Source organism: Myotis daubentonii, chromosome 5, assembly GCF_963259705.1.
Source record: "Myotis daubentonii chromosome 5, mMyoDau2.1, whole genome shotgun sequence".
Classification (NCBI taxonomy): domain Eukaryota; kingdom Metazoa; phylum Chordata; class Mammalia; order Chiroptera; family Vespertilionidae; genus Myotis; species Myotis daubentonii.
The window spans coordinates 1,192,400-1,215,538 of record NC_081844.1 but is presented as its reverse complement, the minus strand read 5'-3'; the positions used below and the strand labels follow the sequence as shown (position 1 = coordinate 1,215,538).

Here is a 23,139-nt window from a genome sequence, read left to right as displayed (position 1 = left end):
CTGCGAGCGAGGCAAGGCCAGCCGAGGTTTTAATTTGGTTAAATTAGCGTGAACCAGGTAAGGACTGGGCAGAGCTTCCTGCCTACACAGACGGCCAGAGAGGACTGACAGAGACAGACAGACGGCCCAGAGAGGACTGACACAGACAGACAGACAGACGGCCCAGAGAGGACTGACACAGACAGACAGATGGCCCAGGGAGGACTGACACAGACAGACAGATGGCCCAGAGAGGACTGACACAGACAGACAGACGGCCCAGAGAGGACTGACACAGACAGACAGACGGCCCAGAGAGGACTGACACAGACAGACAGATGGCCCAGGGAGGACTGACACAGACAGACAGATGGCCCAGAGAGGACTGACACAGACAGACAGACGGCCCAGAGAGGACTGACACAGACAGACAGACGGCCCAGAGAGGACTGACACAGACAGACAGACGGCCCAGAGAGGACTGACACAGACAGACAGACGGCCCAGAGAGGACTGACAGAGACAGACAGACGGCCCAGAGAGGACTGACACAGACAGACAGACAGACGGCCCAGAGAGGACTGACACAGACAGACAGACGGCCCAAAGAGGACTGACATAGACAGACAGACAGACGGCCAGAGAGGACTGACAGAGACAGACAGACAGCCCAGAGAGGACTGACACAGACAGACAGTCAGACGGCCCAGAGAGGACTGACACAGACAGATGGCCCAGAGAGGACTGACACAGTCAGACAGACGGCCCAGAGAGGACTGAGACAGACAGACAGACGGCCCAGAGATGACTGACAGCCAGAGAGGTGCCCGCAGGAGGGAGGGAGCCGTCCCGTGGCTCGTGGAGCTGCCAGAGCTGCTGTGCGAAGCCTGGTTGGTCTGACCTGGAGCAGTGAGGCTCCCACCTGTGGATCACGCCATGTGCTGTTGATGGAGGGTTTCCTGGCGGAAGGGGCTAGGAACCTTCTGGAATTCTCACATCCATCGTGGTGAGTGGATGGCTGGATTCATGTTCTCATGCACAGTGTCCGCATTTGTGAGCGCATGTTTGACATTTATCAGGTCAGCGCTCGGGCCAAGAGTCCTGCGGTTTTCCTCCGACCTCAGCAGGAATGCCCATTCCCGGGAGTTTGCCCCCCGCAGTGGGGGGGCAGGGGGGCACCCAGTGATGGCTCGGTGTGGGGGGACAGCGTCGGGCTGGAAGTCAGCCTGCACGCCTGTGCGCGGTGGGGAAGCGGGCCTCCGGCTCGGACACGGGGTCTGTGACGGGGGTGTCACTGTGCTGGTTGTGACGTGCCGCCTGTGTGTGGGACCCCGATCCCTTCGGCTAAATCAGGCCGTTGACATAAATTACATTTTGGATGTAAGCTCTAAAAATGTAAGGTTCTCTGTATTTTTATTCAGAACAAGGTATGATACTGATTTGAAATCTTTCCTTAATGCAAATGTATTCCCTTCAGTTCACACCTGGACGCTTATTGCCAACCTTGTTCCCCCTGGCGGCCGTCAGTCATGCCGGGGGCGCCATCACAGGGCAGCTCGGCACAGCTCCGTGTCCTCGCCACGGGACGGGTGGACAGAGGGCGGCAGCCGGGGACAGCGGTCATGACCCAGGACTCCCTCCCGGTCACCGTCGGGGGAGCGGCTGCTCAGTGCTGAGCAGGGCCCAGGGCCCTGGCGGCAGGAATTCACCCAGCTGGGAGGGGCTTATCCCCAGGGGACCCGCACTGGGTGGGCGCCAGGAACCCCACGGTGATGAGGTGGCCCCTTGGCAACGTGAGAGGTTTGCTCCAAATTTCAGATGTGGCTGCGCTCAGCCCAGCAGTTTTACCTAAGGAAGCGGTGAATGTCTGAAGGGCGCGCACGGGGACTTCCGTGACTGATTTCAACTGGAAAGGCTCCGACAGGAGGCAGGGCCCCGACTCCTTGGAAGGAAGTCACAGTGGCCTGATGTGCCTGTCGCCCCACCCACTGGGTGAGGGCCGTGTGTTTTCTCTGTGTCTTTGCGCGGAGGGAAGGGTCCGTGTTCACAGATGAGCAAGCTAAAGGGATGCGCGTGAAGCACATCTGCGCCCGCGGGTGGTCGGTGCCGAGAGCGGGGCGCGCTGGGTGCACCTCCATAGCTTTAAAATTCCCTATCGCACTGTCACTTCGACATTTAAAACCATGCTGTTTTAGGGGAAAGGAAGAAACCCAAGCCAGAGATTTTGGAGGATTCTAGCCCGAACCAGGGCCACAGGCGACCTCCAGGTCCACCCCCTCCCCCCCGCCCCGTCCTGTCGGGAGCCCGGAGCCCAGGGTGTGAGTGAGCTCCCCGAGGAACGGAGTCCAGCTGGGGATGAGGGGAGTCCTCGCAGGGGGCGCAGGCCCACTCCTGGCCGGTCACCACCACCGCCTCCCGGGACATGGCCTGAAGCCGTCTTCAATCCCTGGCAAACCCGGGGCCTGAGAGAACCGGCCGTCGGCACAGCCCAGCTCCCAGCCGGCTCTGATCTTGCAAAGCCACCTCTGGCCACAGGCATGTCCATCCCAGGCGGCGAGGAGCCCTCAGGCAGGCTGCCCGCGCATCCCTCTGCCACCTCGACAGGCCGTCCTCCGGCGCTGAGACAACAGCCGACACTCTCCCACCCCCACACTCACTACGGGGAGCTGCATGGGAGTCTCCGGCAGCGCTGCCCGGAGATGAGTCCTGGGTGACTGATGGTGTGAAGCGTGGTGTCCTCAGGGTCTGGTGACACAGGCGTAGGCAGGAGAGGAACATGTAGGTTATGTAGACCGACCGCTAGGAAATGGCAATGCTTACAGTTTTAAAGCACTTTTTTATAGTAATTTTCAAATAACACAAAATCCACATGAGTGTGGTGCAGACCCATAGCCACCTGGTGTTTCCTCTCTCACAGAGTGACGGGCGGGGAACTGTTTGAGGACATCGTGGCGCGAGAGTACTACAGCGAGGCCGACGCCAGGTGAGTGAGCGCCCGCACCTCCCGCCCTGCAGCGCCCACGCGGCCTGAACTCACAGCTCCATCCGGACCCCGTGAGGACTTCCCCTCACTGGTGGTTTTCTCTGCGGATTTCCAAGACAACTCCCTGGAAAAAAAACCTGAGTCTGGTCTAAACTTTATTTTTTTCTAGTGTCTGTAGTTAGAGTGTGCATTTTGTTTTTATGTTCTTTACTGATTAAGACATTTTATTTTTTAAAGCCTCACTAGAATGGCTTCTGCTAAATAAATACACTTTTTTAGCAGATGTGAGAGATGGAAGATTGACACCCACTGTCTCCAGTCCCGGCTCCCAGTGTGCCTAGTCTCTTATGACTCTTTGACTTCTGTTTCAGTTCACTAAAATTAAGGAAAATTAAAAGCTCAGTTCTTAGGTCGCACTGGCCACATCTCAGGGGCCAGGGGCTATGATGGGCAGCAGGTCCGAGCACCGGCCTCCAGGCCTTGGAGTGGCCGAGAGTCACCCAGAGGCCGGTCCCGGTCAGCTGGGAGCCCTTACAGCCCTGGGACCCACATCTGGAAAACACTCGTCCAGGAATTCCAGAGGGTTCCAGAGGCCTTTCCGATCTCGTCACTGACAGATTTGTACAGAAGTTGAAAGTGGCTCCCATTTTATCTCACTTGAAAGTGCCAGGCTGCCCAGAGGTGACGCCGTGAGCAGCAGCCGCTTGCTTAGGCCGGTGGATCGCAGGCCCCTCGCCTGGCACCCCAGGCGTGGCCGCAGCTGGCACTCCCGCCAGCAGCCCGGCCAGGAGCGCGGGCGCCCTGTGAGCGTGTGAACGCTGCCGGGATGCCGTCGGGCTGGTCCGGCCGCTGCGGCTCGTCTCCTGAGCAGCGGGCCGCGCAGCTCCCTGGTCCCTGCGCACGCCCTGCGCCTTAGCACCACTGCTCATGGCTTTCTGTGGTCTCACCATGGCTGGCTCTGCTTTTTCACGGGGTTTCCACTGCCAGAGTCAGCGGGGAAGCTCCGTGTCACGTCTGCCCCGCTGAGTGACTTGCCGACGGCTCCCGGACCCACACCCTCGCGAGGCCCCTGTGGCGGGAGAACCTGCGCTGGGGAGGGCGGGGCTCAGGGTGACCAGCAAGCAGGGGGCTCACTCAAGTGCTCAGTGCTAGGTGAGCAGCCAAAATACAATCGAGAACTGCCGGTGAAGTTAAGTAAGGATTGTGTCACCATCGAAGGGCCCAGGGTGACGGCAGCCCCGTGGTAGGTCACCCTGCGCGTGCTCCATGGCGGTGAAGCTCACGGGCACGTTCAGGGGAGCCCCACACACGCAGGAGACAGCACTCTCTTCTGAGCCACACGCGTCAGCACCTTCTGCAAACTGTTTGCAGGCGTTGGCTGGTCAGGAAGCTCGGGTCCCGCCTGCTCACCAGGGAGCACGGCGAAGGCCTGCAGTGTGGGTGCTGTCTCCTTCCTTCTTCCCGTGACTCCTCGGGCCTGGAACCTGTCCCGTAGTTTGAGAAGAGAAAGTGAATTTCCCAGGAAGTAGTGTAAAGTGGGCGTTAAATAGAAGGAAACAAACCCCAGGATTCAGGAAGCGCTGCCAGCCCTCAGACGCGCCCTGGTGCAGGTGGCCGCCTGAGGGCCCGGGGTCTCCGCAGCGCCCAGCCCTGACCGCGTGTCAGCCCTGCCCTGGGTACACCAGGCGGTCGCTGTCCACCGGCTCCCCGTGGCGCGCTGCCCGGTACCCTGGTGGTGGAGCGCGTCCTCACTGAGCTCTCGCTTCCCCCGGCCGTGGTGTGGGCCTGGAGCTCGGACGCTGCTGGGCGGTGGCCCATGTCACTGTCGGGCGACGGGGATGGAGAGCCGCAGTGGGGGTCCCTCTCACTGAACGGCGTTTGCCAGCAGGGAGCAGGCCCGCGAGAGGGGGCACGGCTGGTGCATCTCCGCAGGTGACAGCAAGCGCTGCTCCAGGGGCACCCGCTGTACCGTTTGCCCCTCGGCTCCCAGCCCTTCCCCAGAAGCAGCTCCACGTTGTGGGCGGACTTTCGGTTCTCCTTCTCCTGGGGACCCCGTTAGTTTTCCTCCAACGTGTCACGCCGGAGCAGCGCTGCCGAGTCAGACGGCAGCTGTGCCCCAGGTCCCACCCTCTCACCTGCCGCTTCCTCCTGCTTCCCCCGGTGCCGTGGTGACCAGGTGTGCGAGAGACCCCCACATGCTTGGTCCCTGAAGAGTTCCCGGGACATGATGGGAGCGGGCACACGTTCTCCTCCCGGAAACCTTCCCTTCTGGGTAGCGTGATCGCATTTGCCGCGGGGATGAACGAAGTAGCTCAGTGGTTTTGCCCGAACATGCCACAGAGTCTGTGCTGGGACCAGAATCACCAGCACCTTCACTCGGCAGCGTTCAGTTCCCGCGTAAGGTTGGGAATTGGGAGAGTGTGTGTGTGTGTGTGCTGGGACTGCACTGCCACCGGCACCCGGTCCCAGCCCCCTCTGCCTTGTGTCTCTGCAGCCACTGCATCCAGCAGATCCTAGAGAGCGTGAGTCACTGCCACCTCAACGGCATCGTGCACAGGGACCTGAAGGTCAGTGCAGCCCACGTCCGGTTGAAGGAGCGTGTGATGTTTCCGTGGCAGAGCCAAGGGCGGGCACTTCACCTGGTTCCCTCGTTGCTCCCAGCTTTCCGCCCACACTGACTGTTGTGAATGATGCTCCGTGCCTCCCAGCTGCTTGTCTGCAGGCTAAACGCGCGTCACAGCCACGGGGCACTGGGGCATCACAGCGACAGTGCAGGACGTGCCTGCTCTGGTTTAGGCAGTACACCAGGGGGCGGGGCTGCACCAGGGGAGGAGTGTCACCAGGGGGCGGGGCTGCACCAGGGGAGGAGTGTCACCAGGGGGCGGGGCTGCACCAGGGGAGGAGTGTCACCAGGGGGCGGGGCTGCACCAGGGGAGGAGTTTCACCAGGGGGCGGGCTTCACCAAGGGGGGCTTTCCCTAACCCAGCGCTCCCCTGGAGGCCGAGGCCTGGGCTGTGTGCCATCCTCGGACTGCACACCACCTCTGTCCTGAGCCCCAGAGGCCGTGGTGGGGAAGCTGGCGGCACGTGGCTCCTCCAGGCCCTCAACCCTCGGTGGAGGGGGTCCCCGGGCAAGCAGGGCAGGCTTCTTCAGAACACATCGGTGTCCGAGAGTCACCCCATGTGCCCTGTGTCCACGGGGGACCAGGAAATGGGAAGAATGGGGAACCACTTGGGGGGTTCACACAACAGCTGGAAGATTTTGTTTGTGTTCTAACCTAATCCTGGATTAAAGGAAGCATCTTTAAGGTGGGCTTTTCTAGAACACACGGGCCCCCCGTTGGGCACACGTCTGGCAGGACCCTGCTTGTCCGAGGCAGTGGGCACTGTGCCGGAGCAACGTGTCTGCTTCCGGGAAGGTGGCACGCCGGCTGTCTGCCAGGCAGGGCCGGCTCCTGAGTGTGTGGGGACCACGCTGCCCCTGGTGTTGGCGTACAGTCGCTGCACTCAGGCCACTTGGGCCACGGGGCACGAAGGGGAGTGGTGCCCGGACTGTTGACTATAGTCCTGTCTGCGGCAGATCCACTGGAGAGCGTGGGCTCATTCCCACTCGGGACGAAACATGGTCCTCTGCCGGGAACCGGTCCATCCTTGCTGTTTCAAGGGACCTGGCATATATGGCATACTGTTCTTAATATGTTTGCTCACCTTCTTGGCACTACGTGTTTTAACCAAGGTCACCTCTCTGAGAAAGGTTGTTTCCCCAGGTAGGGATTTTCCCCTGAAGTTAGGGAGGGAATAAAACCCCTTAACAAAGTGCCAGGCGGGTAATTAATCACTTTAACTACGAACAATCATGCTTAAGCTACATAATCTTTACTCCCTGGAATGGAGATAAGAAACGCCCTAACCTTTGGAATAGAGATTGATAGGATTGGAATCAACTGGTATAAATACAGATGTAACAAGACAACAGGAGACAGAACCTAGACACAGAAGCTAGACACAGAACCTAGACACAGAAGCTAGACACAGAACCTAGACACAGAACCTACACAGAACCTAGAGACAGAACCTAGCGAGAGAACCTGGCAAAAGATCCTGGACAGAAACTGGCCACAGAACCTAGAGACAGAACCTAGAGGCAGAACCTGGCTGAAGAACCTAGAGACAGAACCTGGCTACAGAACCTGGATAGAACATGGCAAGAGAACCTGACTAGAACCTGGTGACTGAACCTGGCTGGAGAACCTGGACAGAACCTGGCTGGAGAACCTAGCGAGGGAACATGGCTACAGAACCTGGCTGGAGAACCTGGAGAACCTGGCTGGAGAACCTAGCAAGAGAACATGGACACCGAACCTGGCTGGAGATCCTAACCAGAACTTCGCTGGAGATCCTGAACAGAACTTGGCTGGAGATCCAGACCAGAACTTGGCTGGAGATCCTGGCTAGAGATCCTGGCTAGGCTGCTGATCAACTGAACGCTGTCTCTGTGTCATTCCTTCTTTGCCGACTCCGTCCACACCTTTGGGGACCCCTGGACCTGCTGGGGTTGGACCCCGGCAGTCCTCGCCCACTGAGATTTCGGTTCCGTGTCTCCAGTGGCGGCAAGCGCGCGATAGCCCCCTCGTTCTGGACTCGTCTGCGGACAAGGGTCAGCCCCGCAGCCAGGCCGTGGGGCCCCGATAGCGAGTGGGCGGTTACCCAGGTTCCAGAGCCGCAGGCAGATCCCTAGTAGGTTGTGGCCCCGTGAGGGACGTCAGCCCGGGAAGGCAGAGGACGCCAGGCATCCTGGTTCCTGCGCACGTGCCTCCTGGGGACCCTACAGGCCTTGCCAGCAGGTGAGGAAGCCCCCACAGCGGTGCTGACCCAGCCGGTCACGGAGCACACGCGCACCCTGACGTGCTAGGCCGCCACTCAGCCCTCGTGCACGGACGACGAGAAACGGAGATTCGAGACGTGAGCGGAGGAGAGGCCTTGGCCTCCCGCCTGTGCCTGTGCCGTTCAGAGGCGGCGGCCGAGAAACGGAAATGAAGGACGACGTGGGCAGGAGCATCTGCGTGTGAGCGCCGTGTGGGCAGTGGGTCTTCGTTTGAAACCTCGGCCTGGCAGGCGTTGGCACCGGGGCAGCGGCTCAAGTGGCTGTGTGCCCGGTGGGCCCCTGGGGTTTCTCAGGGGCAGACCGCTCTAGTGCGTGTCCTGGAAGAATGAGTCTCTAAAGATCCACAGCGCATTACCTGAGAATGAGATTTGTAAGCAAAACGTTGCCTTCGTTTCCGGAATCTTCCTTCGACCTCAGTTTGCATCTGAGAGCATTCAGTGTCGAAAGCACAGGCGTGGTCAGTGGTGTTTCCTTGGACGGCGCGCTCGGACTGCGCGTCCGCTAGCCCTTCGCAGGCCCCCCTCCCCATCGGGAGGAGGGGACAGCACGTTCCTTTGAAGATTCATTTTTCTGGTGATCTTATTCCTTCCACACCGTGTGCGGACAGAGCCCTTTTGTTCCTTGTCAGAACTCAGAGCTGCTCATTTCCAAGCAGACCTACAGGACGGGCACGTTTTTATGCGATGGGGCCGGCCACTCTTTGTGATAAACGGACCATTTGAAATCTTCCTCCGTGTGTGGAAAGCCAAGGGCCAAGGATGGGGAGTGTCGCTTCTCTCCCAGGACCTTCGTCCTGCATTTTCTGGGTCGTGACGTGGATGTGTGTCCGTGTCCAAGCTCAGCTGAGCCCTTTGTGGCCGGGAGCGGGCGTCAGCGCAGGTGGCAGGCCCGCCTGTGAGCCATGCGCTAAGCTGCTTTCTGACCTGCGAGCTGAAGTCGCTCGCTGATTAGGAACTCGGGCCGGGACCTCGGGAGGGCTCACTGCCGCATGGGCGCTTCCCGCCAGGCGGTGGGTGCAGCATCGCCCGCGCGGCTCTTCTGGGGAAGTGTCTGCTCCGTCCTCTGCCGTTAGAGGACGGGGTGAGCTTCGGGGAGCTCACTCCTGCTTCTGCCAGACGGCTCCCCTTTAGGCCCCCTCGGCCCTGGTCCGCACATGTTCCTGGGCTTGCCACAGCCTGGCCACTGCTTGTCCTGGCGTCGCCCGCACCTGAGAAGGGGGAGGGGGCAGCTGGGTTCCTCCTACCTGGCTCTACACTGGACGTTGCCCTGTGCTCGTTCAGGGACCATGCGGACGTGTGAGCACAGCTGGGTCATCCATGTCCGTTAGAAGCCCGAGTGTTGCTGTCCGTCGTCAGAGGCCCGGCTGGGCGTGAGTGGGTGCTGACTGCAGCCCCTCGGGGAGCACTGCTGCGGCTGGGGCTGCAGGGTGCGGTGCAGAGCTGAGCGCTGAGGGCCGCAGGGGCCTTCCGTACAGGAAAGGCAGTGCCAGCACAAGCAGCGCCAGGCGAAGGCAATGGTTCCGCCCGTCGCTGGGCACTGAATAATGGAGACGAGTGTCTCTGAGGCAGTCACACCCGCAGGGCGGCCAGCCGGTGGGCACACCCGGTGTGGAGCCCCAGGACTGGAGACGGGCCGAGCACAGCAGGGCGGGCAGAGGCACCCAGCAGAGACCAGGAGGGGCAAGTGGGGGGAGTGGGAATTAGGGCAGGGGCACACGTCACTGCCCCGGCAGGATGGGTGGGTGGGTGGATTGGTGTGGGATGGATGGTGAGTGGATGGTAGGTGGATGGTGGGTAGATGGGTGGTGGGTGGGTGGGTGGATAGTGGATGTGGGGTGGATGGTAGGTGGATGGTGGGTAGATGGGTGGTGGGTGGGTGGGTGGATAGTGGATGTGGGGTGGATGGTGAGTGGATGGTGGGTGGGTGGATAGTGGATGTGGGGTGGGTGGGGTGGATCGATAGATGATATAGAGGGACAAAGAGATGTTAATGAAGGTAGTAATTCTGGAGATTTGGGAGGATTTTAAATACTATTTCATGGGGAAAAATTAAAGTTATGAGCAGAAAGGAAATGCATCCTTGGCGGCGGGGGGGGGGTAAGGCACAGTCAGTTCTCGTTCACATGGTGGTACGTGTATCACATTATGAGTTCCACACTCTGAACAGCTCTAAAACCACAGCTCCACTTTTCTGAGAACCACACGTAGATGAAACTTTAGAGAACGTGTTTGTGCGTTATGTGTGTCTAGTATTTTAGGAACAAGCTGTGTGTGTGTGATAAATCCCACAATGCATCGAGTCTCTCTGCTTTTTGCCATTGAGGCCTATGTGTGCCAGGCCAGGGGCGGCACTGGGTGTTGGCACAGGGAGCTACCTGAGCGTGTGCTGACGCGACAGCAATCAGGGAAGCAGACCCCTGATCGCACGCTGTCGGCACACGCTTCTGCTGGAAGCTCCCTGGGCCGAGCACACAACACACGCACCCATTCCCTGGAAAATAAAAACAAAACTCGTATACCATGTACATGGGAGACCCCAAAAATCACCTGTGCCACGTGCACGCAGACCCCAAAAACCACCTGTGCCACGTGCACGCAGACCCCAAAGTCACCTGTGCCACATGCACTCAGACCCCAAAAACCATCTGTGCCACGTGCACGCAGAACCCAAAAGTCACCTGTGCCACATGCACTCAGACCCCAAAAGTCACCTGTGCCACATGCACTCAGACCCCAAAAGTCACCTGTGCCACGTGCACGCAGACCCCAAAAACCATCTGTGCCACGTGCACACAGACCCCAAAAACCACCTGTGCCACGTGCACGCAGACCCCCGAAAACCACCTTTGCCACGTGTGCGCAGACCCCAAAAACCACCTGTGCCACGTGCGCGCAGACCCCAGGAACCGTCTGTGTAAACTGGTCCAACTCTCGGTATCATTTTGCCACGTTCCTCCTGCTAAGTGTCTGCTCTGCAGGCTCTGAGCCACTGCCTGTGGCCGGGCCGGGCCCCGCGTGCCCTGGGAGCGGGCAGCGCTCTCCTGTGAAGGGTCTGTCCTGTGCGTCCATGCGTCCGTCCGACCCGCACCATGCAGGTCATCCTTTCTGGCTGCGTTGCCCTGGGTCAGGAACGGCCGCCTCGAGAGGCCAGCGCATGCCGGTTGCTCCCCGATCGCAGAAAACGCTGTTGGTTCAGTCACTCACGATGGGCTCCCGTCTTTCTCCTTCTTCCTAAACCAGCCGGAGAATCTGCTCCTGGCCAGCAAGTCCAAGGGGGCGGCCGTGAAGCTGGCGGACTTCGGCCTCGCCATCGAGGTTCAAGGGGACCAGCAGGCGTGGTTCGGTGAGTAGCCCCCTAGCCCCACCCACTCCCGACGAGGACCGTGGGGACGGCTCCCCACAGCTCCAGCGTGGAGACGGCCCACAGCACTGAGCCCTCCTGGCACTGCAGGGCGTCAGTCAGAGGGACCGGAGGGTGTGACGGGGGCAGCAGGGACTCTGCTGGGCAGGGAGGGCCGGAGCCGACAGTCACCGCTCGCGCGCTCGGCGCTCCTGGCTTCCCTCGCGAGGAGAGGGTGTCCGCGCCGCCTCACTGGACGCTGAGACGATGCAAAGAGCAGGACTTGGAATCGCGCAGTGCTCCCAGGCCTGGGGTTTGTAAGTGAAAGTTTTAAGAAATAGTTAAAAGAACACAGGTACATGGATAGGCATTGTGTCCCATCTTAACACGTTAAGCGCCATGTCCGGACCTCGTCAGTCACTGTTGACTGACGACACACAATTTAAAAATTATATTCTTCTATTAATAAACCTTAAATAACTTGGAGATCATAAAGGAATGCACCTAAATATTACTTGTTACCAAAAAGAATTTTAATGAATGTTATTACAACACGGTCTACGCAAACATGGTTGTCCTGTGCGGGTTCCACAGGCGTTACAACTGATTTGTCAGCTTCCTGGCAGCACCTCCTCCAAATCGTGCTGCGCTGCCTTTGTGGCATTTTTTACAATATCTGCGAGCTCTAGCCACTCTTCCAGTTCTTCGTTGCAGTTTGTGACGAGATATTTGAGTCTATTTACAGCACTGCTACTTGGAATTTCTTCATCCCAACAATTTGTTAGATGGACAGCTAATTGCTTCTGAAATGCTGTGATACTCATATTCTTCTTGCTATTATTTTTAAATAAAATACAAGCATTGAGAGCAGCAGTATTTAGTAGGAGCTCAAAGGCTAGCTTTTATACCATTTCATGGGTTTTCGTACCGGATTATCATAGGCACTCATTGATCACATATGTCAACTGCTGCTTGTCCTGCATTATAATCCACTACAGTTTTTGGTTTCAAGTGGTGACCTGATCTGTTCTCTGACGTATGTTTTGTTGAAAGAAGTAAGATGTCCCGCTTATCTTTCCATTTTAAAATGGTCATTCCTTTTTTGTTCTCTTTTGCTATAAATTCTCCGTTTTAATTTCTTTGGCATTACTTCATGAGGACTTCCCCGTCAATTTGAACATAATGTTCCTACTAAATGAGGATTATTATCGAGTAATTTATATGCTAAATCTAAACTCGTGAACCAGTTGTCTATGTACAATGTGTGTCCCTTCTTGAATACATCTCTACAAAGAGACATTACAACATTAGTTGGTGTCGTATTTTCTTTTTCTAAACTTTTCCCTGCATATACACAGGAAGCATACGTGTACCCAGATCTGCAGCGCAACTTAAATAATTTAATACCATATTTGTGGCCTTTGTGTTTTCAATATTGCCTAAATATTATGCGGCCACGAAATGGTATCAAAGATTCATCGATACATAGAGCTTCAGATGGATCATAATCTTTTTTGAAATTTATTTCCATGTTATCTATTAGTTGTATTTTGCATAAACAATTGGAAACATCTGTCTCCCTATTGTCTGAAAAATGCAGCATTCGTAATATTTCAAATCTATTTCTTGACATTTTTGGGGGGAAAGTTTGCATACATGCAGGATCATGGGACCAGTATAAACGTAAAGATGGTAGTCTAACTAGTCCATCCATAGAATCACCCAAAACATCTTTTCATTTCATTTCTGTTTGTCACAGTCCACCTGCACAAACGCTGCGAGTTTTCAGCCCCTAGTTTTTGCGACGCATGTAAGTTCATTTCTTTGGCAAAATCCTCAAACAGTTCATTAGGCACAAACAGTTCATAAGAATTCTCTACTGTTGCACATGATTTTGCATTCAAGTCTTCAGCCCTAAAGCCAGACGGATAGGTGAAAGGCATCGTCCTTGGTTGATTACCTCTGGATCATGCCGTTCTTCAAAAGCCTCACCCTCATCCTCTGATGACAAAAAAAGAATGACATTTTTTAGGAAAACTAATTTCACTTGAATCACTTTCACGTGCTGCTTCTACTGACATTGTCACTGTTACGGGTAAAGAAAAACTGTTAAACTGCACTGGAACACGAACCACAGACAACTGACCGAAGAGAAAGCATTTCTAAAAGAACACAGAGTACAGATTGTGATAAATACATACAGGAATATGCCTGAAGATGTACATGCAGTCTTATCGCAACCCTACTCAGCTCTCCGGCCGCCAGCATACCGGTGAAATCGGACATCGCGGGCTAAACGGAAAGGAAGACCAAACCAGGCTGGCGCTCACGTGTTAAATGTCCTTTCTCTAAAAGCCCAGCCTCCTCTCCAAAGCTTGGCTAATGTTGACATTTCTCTGTGTTTACCTCCAACCGAGGAGGAGATGGGAGCTGAACCAGCTGAGATCGCAGCATTTCTGCCACCGGGACCCCTCGGCGACCGGCCTGCAGAAGCTGCTTTGCACTGACGTCCGCGCCCCGTGTGCCGGGCGCCGAGTCACCCGTTTCCTAGGGCGCCCTGAGGCAGCCCCTCCCCAGCCTCGTCTCCTTCCCTCCTGACGCTCAGCGGCCGTGATGAGCGAGCACTTCACATGCCTCTCGCTTCTAGTCCTTTTCCTCTGAGCAGCTGTCCGTGGGAGCACCCTGCCGGTCCCTCTCCCGCCTGGGCCCAACACGCCCATCTCTTGGCCGTGCCCGCAGCCCCGCTGCCCGCCCCTCGCCTGCCTGCCAGGTGATGGTGGATGGCGTGCGCCTCCCGGCGATTGGGGTCCTTACGGCGATGGGGGTCCTCACTGCTCCTGCCGTCCTCGTCCTTGTCCTCATCTTTATCGTGTGTCCGTGGGACCAGACGGTTCTTGTCTCTGGCCCACTCCCGTTCCGTACGCCTCCCACGCACCCTCCCGCCCACCACGAGGCCTGCCCTCCACCTGCTGGGCTTGTCCCTGCAGAACAGACGAAAGTGGGCCTGGGACTCGTTCTGTGAGCGTGGGCCTCCGTCGCCTGCGTGCTGGTGAGAGCACAGCCTGGCGGGTCTGGCAGGAGGCCGAGCACACACAGCAGGGCCTGTGCCTGGAGGTGCTGGCAGGTCTGCGCCTGCGGCCTTGTCCGTGCACAGGGCGGGACGAGGAGCAGACGGGCGGCCTCCACGCTGGGCACACTGGGCCGTCCCGAAGGAGGGGCCTTGTTCCCGCTGGCAAGGCGCTAAGGGCGTCCAGGCGCTGGCTGGGCCGGGCGGGTCTCAGACCTGAGGAGTGTGAGGCTGACAGGCGACGCCCGGCGGGTCGCTGGGGCAGGAGGGGGCCTGGCCTAGTGAAGGGGCTGCTGTGGCCTGGAAGGTCAGGGATGTGGTGAGAAGTTGCAGGTGCAGCGGGCGTGCTGGGCTCTGCAGCAGGCGGTGGCAGTGGGGTGGGGGGTGGGCAGCCGCCTGCCGGCGAGGCCAGTGTGAGGATGTGAATGGGGGTGGGAGGGGGCACCAGCAGGTTCCCTTCCTCATGCAGCACACAGCTCTGAGCTCCGGGAATCTCACCGGGGCCCGGCGGGTTCTGTCGAGAACAGAGTGGGACCCTCCAGAGCTGGGGGGTGGGGCAGGACGGGATCGGAGGAGGATGACCGGGAGCAGAACGGACGGAGCCTCATGCCCAGAGCCACGGTGGAGTTGGCGCCTGCGTCCGGCCTGAGCGCCAGGGGCCGACTGTGCTCCTGACCCTCCTGTGTCACCTCCACGCCGGGGAGGCAGGCGGCTGTGTGGGCGGGGCTGGCCCTCTGAGTGAGGACAGCCTCACCCTGGCTGACTCCTGGACAGTCGCTCCCACTCCCGGGCGGTGTCTGCGGTGGAGGTGGCGCTCCCGCAGGCGTGCAGAGCCGGGAGCTGTGAGCAGCCTCACCCTCGGGGGTGGACACCGCTCGCTCGGGTGGGCGCACAGAAGGCGAGTCCGCAGGCGGGCCAGTGCGTCCACTGCGAGCTGCAGGCATTTGTTGCTGGCAGCAGCGGGTCCCGGGGGCCGGGATGTGGGGAAAGCTCCGTGCCCCCAGCGCGCACTGCCCACGTCAGCTCTTGCTAAGTGCCCGTTAGAGAAGTGCCTTTTCAGAAAATGTGCGTTTCTGAAGGGTGAGACCCCTCGTTGCTCCGTTGAGGTACACGGGAGTCCTCCTGCAGCCTGGGGGACGGGGCACAGGGTGTCTGGGCACCTGGGGCCCCGGGTCCTGGGCCCGGGAGGCAGGGCCTGGTGAGTGCCCACAGCTCCCCCATGTCCGCTCAGTGTCGTCTGCCTCAGTGCCATGTGTTTTGACCCGTGTCACCTGTAGAAGGTGGTGGCGGTGGGGCCGGCTTTTCACTTTCATGAGAGAAGGACAGAACTGTCTTCGTTGTGTGGAATGCCAGGTTTCAGGCTTTTACATAATTTTACTCGGAAGAGAAAGGGTCTGGGCGGGGCAGCCATGGGAGGTGGCAGGTGCGGAAGATGCGGGAACACGGGCTCCTCAGCGTCGCTCCCCATTCCTGGGGCCGAGGTGCCCCCCTCCTGGTGCAGGGGCCTCCACCCAGGACACGGGCGCCTGCTTGTTGGTGCCCAGGGGGAGGCAGGGCCCCGCCTGCACTGAAAGGGCCCGGGGCCTCGCCGTGTGGGTGGGGCGTCCTCCCCTCACAGGGAGCTCAGCCCCACACACAGGAGGGGCTGCTCGAGAGCCGCAGGGGCCGGCTGGCACCCGGGGCGGCTCGTGTCAGGATGAGCTGGGTGTCCCGAGCCACCGGGCGGCGGGTCAGTGTGCAGGGCCTGGGAGAGACGCTGCCTTCCTGTCTGAGGCCGGCTCACCTGGACCCACCACGGACGGAGCAGAAAAGCTCTCGCCGCCTCCGCCTCCCATTGCTCTGTCCCCCTGCCGACCCCCTGGCTCTGCCCGCAGGTTTCGCTGGCACGCCTGGGTACCTGTCTCCAGAAGTGCTGCGGAAGGACCCCTACGGGAAGCCGGTGGACATGTGGGCCTGCGGTAAGCACCCCGGCAGGTTCGGGCAGCGCAGCTGACGGACTGAGATGGGACCTTCTCCCTCTGCGCCTGGGGCCCTGCAGCGAGGTCACCGGGAGGGCGGGCGGGCGGGCCCTGCTGGCGTCTCTGACTCAGGAGCCCCTTCCCGTTCCCAGGAGAGGCCCAGGGTGCTGGTCTGAGCGGCTCTTTGAGGTGAGGGACGCGGCGGCCCGTGGTGAGCCTGCCTGGGCCTCTGTCCCCCTCAGCAGCCTCGTGGAGCCTGGGTTTGCACAGATCTGACACGTGGGGAGGGGGGCGAGGGTGCCGCTTGGAGAGAAGGAGCCGGCCGTCCTGTGGGTCAGGGCGGCGCCGTGCCTGCAGCGGTCTCTCCGGGAGCTCACTGCCCTGGGAGAGGCTGAAGAAGGGGACAGGCGCTCTGGGCGGTCCTGTGGGGCCAGGGACACAGTCCCCGCTGGGCGCGCACGGCTCCTGCCGCCTTCGCTGCGCCTCTCTCAGCCTGGACAGGCTGCACAGCCTTGATTCTGAAAGGAACTTGGTTTTACTTAAAAACAAGCCCTTCCCTAAGGCGTGGAAGGTGGGCTGTCCACGCTCTGCTGCTTGTGGCCGCGTTAGTGGCAGCACCAGGTGCCGTTCGTTTAACCTGGGAGTGCCCGGCTCTGGGCCCTGCTCGCCCAGGGCGGCCACTGGGAGGTCCCACGCTGGTCAGTCTTTGCTGGGCGCCTGCCGCCCCACCCGTCCTGCCTCTGAGTGGCTTCTCTACTGTGAAGGGGGAGGGGCGGTATTGCCCTCGTGGGATTAGAAGTGGTCAAGTAGCGCGCAGGTGAAATTCAGAGTCTTGGCTTTGCAATAAGTCAGCCCCACCAGCTCTGCTTCTGCTGCTGAGTTTAGCAGGCGGGCACTGAGGGGTGTGGGGGGAGTGGGTGTGTGGCTGCCCTCAAACCCTGAATGCTGGAGGGAGGGCCGGTGGTGCAGGCTGGGCGGGGACCTGGCCCAGGCTCCCCTCTCTCCCTCATGCCCCTCCTGTAACGCATGCTTTGCGGGGACCTGGGCCTCCGCGGGCCACCGAGACCCTGTATTGAGACGGAGACCACGGAGCAAGGGCTTCCTCTCCTCGCAGGCTGTCCACACGCCCAGCCCCTGCTGTCAGGGCGGGAGTGTGTGCCCGGCTCCACGCTCAGCACACAGCCCACCTAGAGGCAAAATGACTAAGAAACAGAAGCAAACTCTGAGACGGCACCAGTGAGCGAGCAGGAGGCCAGGCGGGAAGCTCGGGCGGCCTCAGCTCAGCCCGCGGGCTCTGCCATGGCCGTCGTCCCGCGCTGGGGCCATGCTCAGGAGCATCGCCTCCCCCAGTGCCTCCAAGCACACCCTCTGCCTGCGGGGGGTGGGGGGACGCGTCCAGGGCCTGCCACGGGAGCTCCGTGGCTGCGACCTAATGCTGTTCCCGCTCGTCCCTGCAGGCGTCATTCTCTACATCCTGCTGGTGGGGTACCCCCCGTTCTGGGACGAGGACCAGCACAGACTCTACCAGCAGATCAAGGCCGGAGCTTACGATGTACGTGGGGGCCAGGGCTTCCCGGGGCGCTCTCGGAGGGCAGCCCGCCTCCTCTCCGCCGCATGCGGGTCACCCACGGGCTCCGTGGTCGTCCTCACAGGGAAACGCAAGGTCCCTGTGTCCTCAGCCACGTCTGCTGAGAGCGAGAGGGAAGCAGCTCCCATCTGAGGGAGGACATCTTGTCCAGTGTCGGCTCTTGGTGCATTTGAACACCTGAGAGTGGAGACGTGTTTGCTTTAGGAGAGCTCCCCCTGTGGGTGTCATACAGTCCCCGGGGCCTGTCATCACCTGCCGCCTGTGGCAGGGTCGCAGTGCACGGCCTCACCGCCCTCCCGCGCCGCTGGGCTCGGTGCCTCCTGGGCCCTGGGCTGGCTTCCGCCCGAAGAAGGGGCTGCACAGGGAAGGCCTTTGTAAGGCACAGGCCAGACGATCGGACGTTTGTCTGTGCCCCCACCCATGGACTGAGGTCCGAACCTGAAGAGTAAGGCCCTTCTTTCCCTTTTAATACATTTTTATTGATTTCAGAGAGGAAGGGAGAAGGTGGGATAGAAACTTCAGTGATGAGAGAGAATCATTGACCGGCTGCCTCCTGCACGCCCCACACTGGGGATCAAGCCCAAAACCTGGGCTGGTGTCCTGACTGGAGATCGAACCCTGACCTCCTGGTTCATAGGTCGACGCTCAACCACTGAGCCACGCCGGCCGGGCTGGGTGTAAACTCTTAACCCTTCACTGAGCATCTCTGCTGAATGTGCTCGTTATGTGAGTCATTATCAACAAAAACGCCACTTAAAGAAACAGGGTGAAGCTTCGCTGTGAAGTCCCTGGTGAAGCGATTCCTGAGGGAAGTTAGGGAGTGGCCCTTCCAGGACTGGCTCTGGCGAGGTTCCTGGCGAGGGGCCAGCCTTCAGAAGGGCTGGCGTCCGGCCGAGGCTCACGGCCCACGCAGCCTGGACGTGGCCGGCCGCCCTGCTGTCCCTGCTCAGGACGGGAGGTGTCCGGGTGATTTCTGTAAATAATTATGGGGAGGGTTGCCTATAATGTCATGTCCAGATCCAAGCGAAACTCCAATGAGAGGACTAAGATTCTCAGAATGTCCTAAACTCCAGGGTGTGTGGACCAGACATCACATGCCGAGTGTGTGTGTGCCCCCAGCAGCGCCTCTTCTCTGACTGACAGAATGTAACTAGGGGGCGGGCAGCTTCCACCTCGGTCGGCTTCTCTGGACGGTTCTGCTCCGACAGCGTGACCGATGGGAAGCTCGCGGCCGCGGGGATGAGTCTGTACTTGCTGCTGCCTGTCCCACGGAGGGGACCTGCCTCTAACTCTGAGTTTATGCCTTGAAGTTCCCATCACCAGAGTGGGACACGGTGACTCCCGAAGCCAAAGACCTCATCAACCGCATGCTGACCATCAACCCCGCCAAGCGCATCACCGCGTGCGAGGCGCTGAAGCACCCGTGGATCTGCGTGAGTGGGGCCCGCCCGCCCGCCCGTGCTGGCAGGAACGGGCTGCCTTGGCTCGCAGGGGCTTAGGGCACTTTTTGCAGGAAGAGGAGATGAGTGATTGCATTTTGTCTCCAGGTGTTTAAGGGGCTAATTCCATGGTTAGAAACGCACTGTGGTAGCAGAGCTGGTTACATACACGGCCAGACCCGCATGGCCAACCGTCACACGGGCGAGCGTCGCCCACTCGTGACGAGGGACACTCACGAGCGGGCGTGAGGAGGCGACGCCAGGCCTCACTGCGTCCCGGGAGGAAGGTGGCCCAGGGCCATGACTTACCATCAGGCAGCTTCAGGGGAGCGCAGGGCTGGCCGCTGAGAGGTGGTCCGCGCAGGAGAGAGGCCTCCGGAGGCCGGGCAGAGCTGTACGCCTGCCGAGAACACGGCCTGAGCGCTGGGGTGGATGGCAGCCACGCCTGGGGACGCGGGTCGGACGTCAGGGTGCTACCTGCTCTGCTGAGTCAAGGAGAGGCAGGCCTGTGGGGATCCGATGAGCCGTGTTGAAGGGAGGTAACGGGGGAGGCTGGCTAGTGTGCACAGCTGGCGTGTGTGCGGAGGGTCTGGGGCCTGGCCAGGCGGTGGGGTGCTGAGGGGGAGCCCTGGGTAACGTCCCTCCTCCCACAGCAACGCTCCACGGTGGCCTCCATGATGCACAGGCAGGAGACGGTGGACTGCCTGAAGAAGTTCAACGCGCGGAGGAAGCTCAAGGTGAGGGCGCTCGTGAGGCGGGGGGCGGGGGGGGCGGGGGGGACGGGAGAGCGGCTCTGACCTTGGGGGGGTGGGGGGCGGGAGAGCGGCTCTGACCTTGGGGGGGTGGGGGGCGGGAGAGCGGCTCTGACCTTGGGGGGGTGGGGGGCGGGAGAGCGGCTCTGACCTTGGGGGGCGGGGGGCGGGAGAGCGGCTCTGACCTGGCAGAGTGCTGCAGGTCCCCTTGGGACTTGTCTCAGGGTCTTGGGGCGTTGGGGGCGCGCGGGAAGGGACCACGGTGGAGCACTAGGCTGTGACCGCGTGTGCCTGCCCTCCTGGCCGAGGAAGCGGCTGCCGGGGAGCCTGGTGTGCACACACGGCCTCGGCCCAGAGGCCTGCTGCCCGGGAAGCCAACAGGGACTAACCGGCCGTCGCCCGGACCAGTCGGGCTGGGAGGCTGTCGGGCCTGTGTGTGGGGGCAGAGGTCGCACAGCGCCGTTGACCTGTCTTCTCTCCCTGGCAGGGCGCCATCCTGACCACCATGCTGGCCACCAGGAACTTCTCAGGTGCGTGGGGAGGACCTGGTCCTTGTCGTCTGTTATCCCTTCCAGCTGACTCTCTGGAATCGACAAGTAATAATAATGAGGAACACGCTGTTGTTTGGGGATGGCGATATGTCGTGGCCTCGACCCCAACGGGCCCACAGGCTCCCCGCACGGTGGTGTGTCTGGGTTCAGGCAGGTGAGCCCCCCAAAGGGTGCGGCCGCCCCACGCCCCGGCTGCCGACGCTGCCTGTGTCACTGTCGTCCTGGCTCAGCACCTGCACCTCGGATTTGTCAGCTGACGTTCCGTAAAGTTCACAGCGAACGAGTGTCTCATCCCTTCGGGAGTCCCAATAAGCGAGATTTTAAAAGACCACGATGGAGGAGCCGGCTCTCTAGGCTGCCTCCTCCCGAAAGCATGTCCCTGGGTGCAGGGGAGCCCGCCGGTGGGTGTCAGCTCAGTAGGTAGATAGGTCCCTGGGTGCAGGGGAGCCCGCTGGTGGGTGTCAGCTCAGTAGACAGATGGGTCCCTGGGTGCAGGGGAGCCCGCCGGTGGGTGTCAGCTCAGTAGGTAGATAGGTCCCTGGGTGCAGGGGAGCCCGCCGGTGGGTGTCGGCTCAGTAGGTAGATACGTCCCTGGGTGCAGGGGAGCCCGCTGGTGGGTGTCGGCTCAGTAGGCAGATGGGTCCCTGGGTGCAGGGGAGCCCACTGGTGGGTGTCAGCTCAGTAGGTAGCTGGGTCCCTGGGTGCAGGGGAGCCCGCCGGTGGGTGTCAGCTCAGTAGACAGATGGGTCCCTGGGTGCAGGGGAGCCCGCCGGTGGGTGTCGGCTCAGTAGGTAGCTGGGTCCCTGGGTGCAGGGGAGTCCGCTGGTGGGTGTCGGCTCAGTAGGTAGGTGGGTCCCTAGGTGCAGGGGAGTCCGCTGGTGGGTGTCGGCTCAGTAGGTAGATGGGTCCCTGGGTGCAGGGGAGCCCGCTGGTGGGTGTCGGCTCAGTAGGTAGATGGGTCCCTGGGTGCAGGGGAGCCTGCTGGTGGGTGTCAGCTCAGTAGGTAGCTAGGTCCCTGGGTGCAGGGGAGCCCGCTGGTGGGTGTCGGCTCAGTAGGTAGATGGGTCCCTGGGTGCAGGGGAGCCTGCTGGTGGGTGTCGGCTCAGTAGGTAGCTAGGTCCCTGGGTGCAGGGGAGCCCGCTGGTGGGTGTCAGCTGCCCACAGCATCCTTGCAGGATGGGGCCGCTTCAGCGAGCCCGTGGGCACAGGGAGAGTAAGTGAGGGGCTGAGCCATGGTGCAGAGTGGGTACAGTGTTTGTTGTCGGCAGAAATGCTTGCATTTTGGGGCCCCTTCTTGACAGATTATCTCAAAAGACCTAGTTGCCATGTCAAATTCTGGCACCTGCTGGTCAGCCTGAAGTACAGGAGGCCGGCAGAGCAAGGGAGCTGCTCTCCGTCAATCTTCCGTTTGGCCTTTGACCCTTGGAACCACTGTCAAATGACCGTCAGAAACGGGACCAGGAGAGGGTCTGCGGCGTCAGCGGGACTCTCGGGGTCTCGTCCTCTCGTCCGCTCCGCGTGGCCTGGCACCGCGGGCACGGGGTGTCCCACTGTGTGTCGGCAGGGAACCCGCGGCTCCCCAGCTGCCCCTGCGGTCGGCGGCAGTGAGAGCACCAGGAGCTCGGGCCCGGGGTCACCCGTTTGGGGTGCGCTCAGTTCCTCTCGTTCAACGTCACCTAGCGTCACCGTTCAAGTACATTCAGGCCATGTCGTGCTGGGGCCCGATGCTGGGTGAGTCGCTCGGCGTCCGGGGTCCATGCAGTCTGTGAATGGCAGACCCGCTCGAGGAAGCGTTCGGAACAGGCTGTGTGTTTTGTCAAAGCCTCAGCGCGTTCTGAGCCCCAGTCGGGCCTTTGACAATGCCCGCGCCCTGCAGCCCCCGCTGGCCCGCAGGCCTCTGCCCCCTCGTCCCTGGCCCCGGACGCCTGGCCAGGTGCAGGTGCTGTCCTTCCTGATGCCGCATGGGAGGCAGGCTCTGCTCCTCACTTCAGAGTCGCTGGTAACCGGAGGCCCCGCGAGTCCCAGCGCGGGCGGGCGCCGTGCCCATTCTGAGTATTTTCTTGCTTCTGTCTCGTCGCCCAGCTGCCCTGTAAAGCACAGCGGGTTGCAGAGCTGCTTTCATGTTTCCTTCTCTCCCTCACGTGGGAGGTGCTACTGTGAGGCGAGTGCACGGACTCCATCCTTTCCGCCGGTCCTGGCCCAGCCCGCCCCCGTCCTCTCTCTGCCCGCAGGGCCCCTCTGCCCGCAGGGCCCCTCTGCCCGCTGGGCCCCTCTGCCCGCTGGGCCCCTCTGCCTGCTGGTATCTCTCTGCCCGCAGGGCCCCCTCTGCCCGCAGGGCCCCCTCTGCCCGCAGGGCCCCTCTGCCCGCTGGGCCCCCTCTGCCCGCTGGGCCCCCTCTGCCCGCTGGGCCCCTCTGCCTGCTGGGCCCCTCTGCCCGCTGGTATCTCTCTGCCCGCAGGGCCCCCTCTGCCCGCTGGGCCCCCTCTGCCCGCTGGTATCTCTCTGCCCGCAGGGCCCCTCTGCCCGCTGGGCCCCTCTGCCCGCTGGTATCTCTCTGCCCGCAGGGCCCCCTCTGCCCTCAGGGCCCCTCTGCCCGCTG

At 60.7% G+C, this 23,139-nt stretch overlaps 1 protein-coding gene across 10 annotated transcripts in view; it reads left to right on the top strand.

Annotated features, from left to right (window-relative positions):
* Positions 1-23,139, top strand: part of CAMK2D (calcium/calmodulin dependent protein kinase II delta) — a 147,836-nt gene that overhangs the window by 98,116 nt on the left and 26,581 nt on the right. For all 10 annotated transcript variants that reach the window (XM_059695557.1, XM_059695552.1, XM_059695556.1 and 7 more), the window contains 8 exons: positions 2,897-2,962; positions 5,457-5,529; positions 11,086-11,188; positions 16,127-16,210; positions 17,668-17,762; positions 19,109-19,231; positions 19,891-19,974; positions 20,477-20,519. In XM_059695557.1, coding sequence (XP_059551540.1) covers positions 2,897-2,962; positions 5,457-5,529; positions 11,086-11,188; positions 16,127-16,210; positions 17,668-17,762; positions 19,109-19,231; positions 19,891-19,974; positions 20,477-20,519 — 671 coding nt within the window. The remainder of the gene's footprint in view (positions 1-2,896; positions 2,963-5,456; positions 5,530-11,085; positions 11,189-16,126; positions 16,211-17,667; positions 17,763-19,108; positions 19,232-19,890; positions 19,975-20,476; positions 20,520-23,139) is intronic.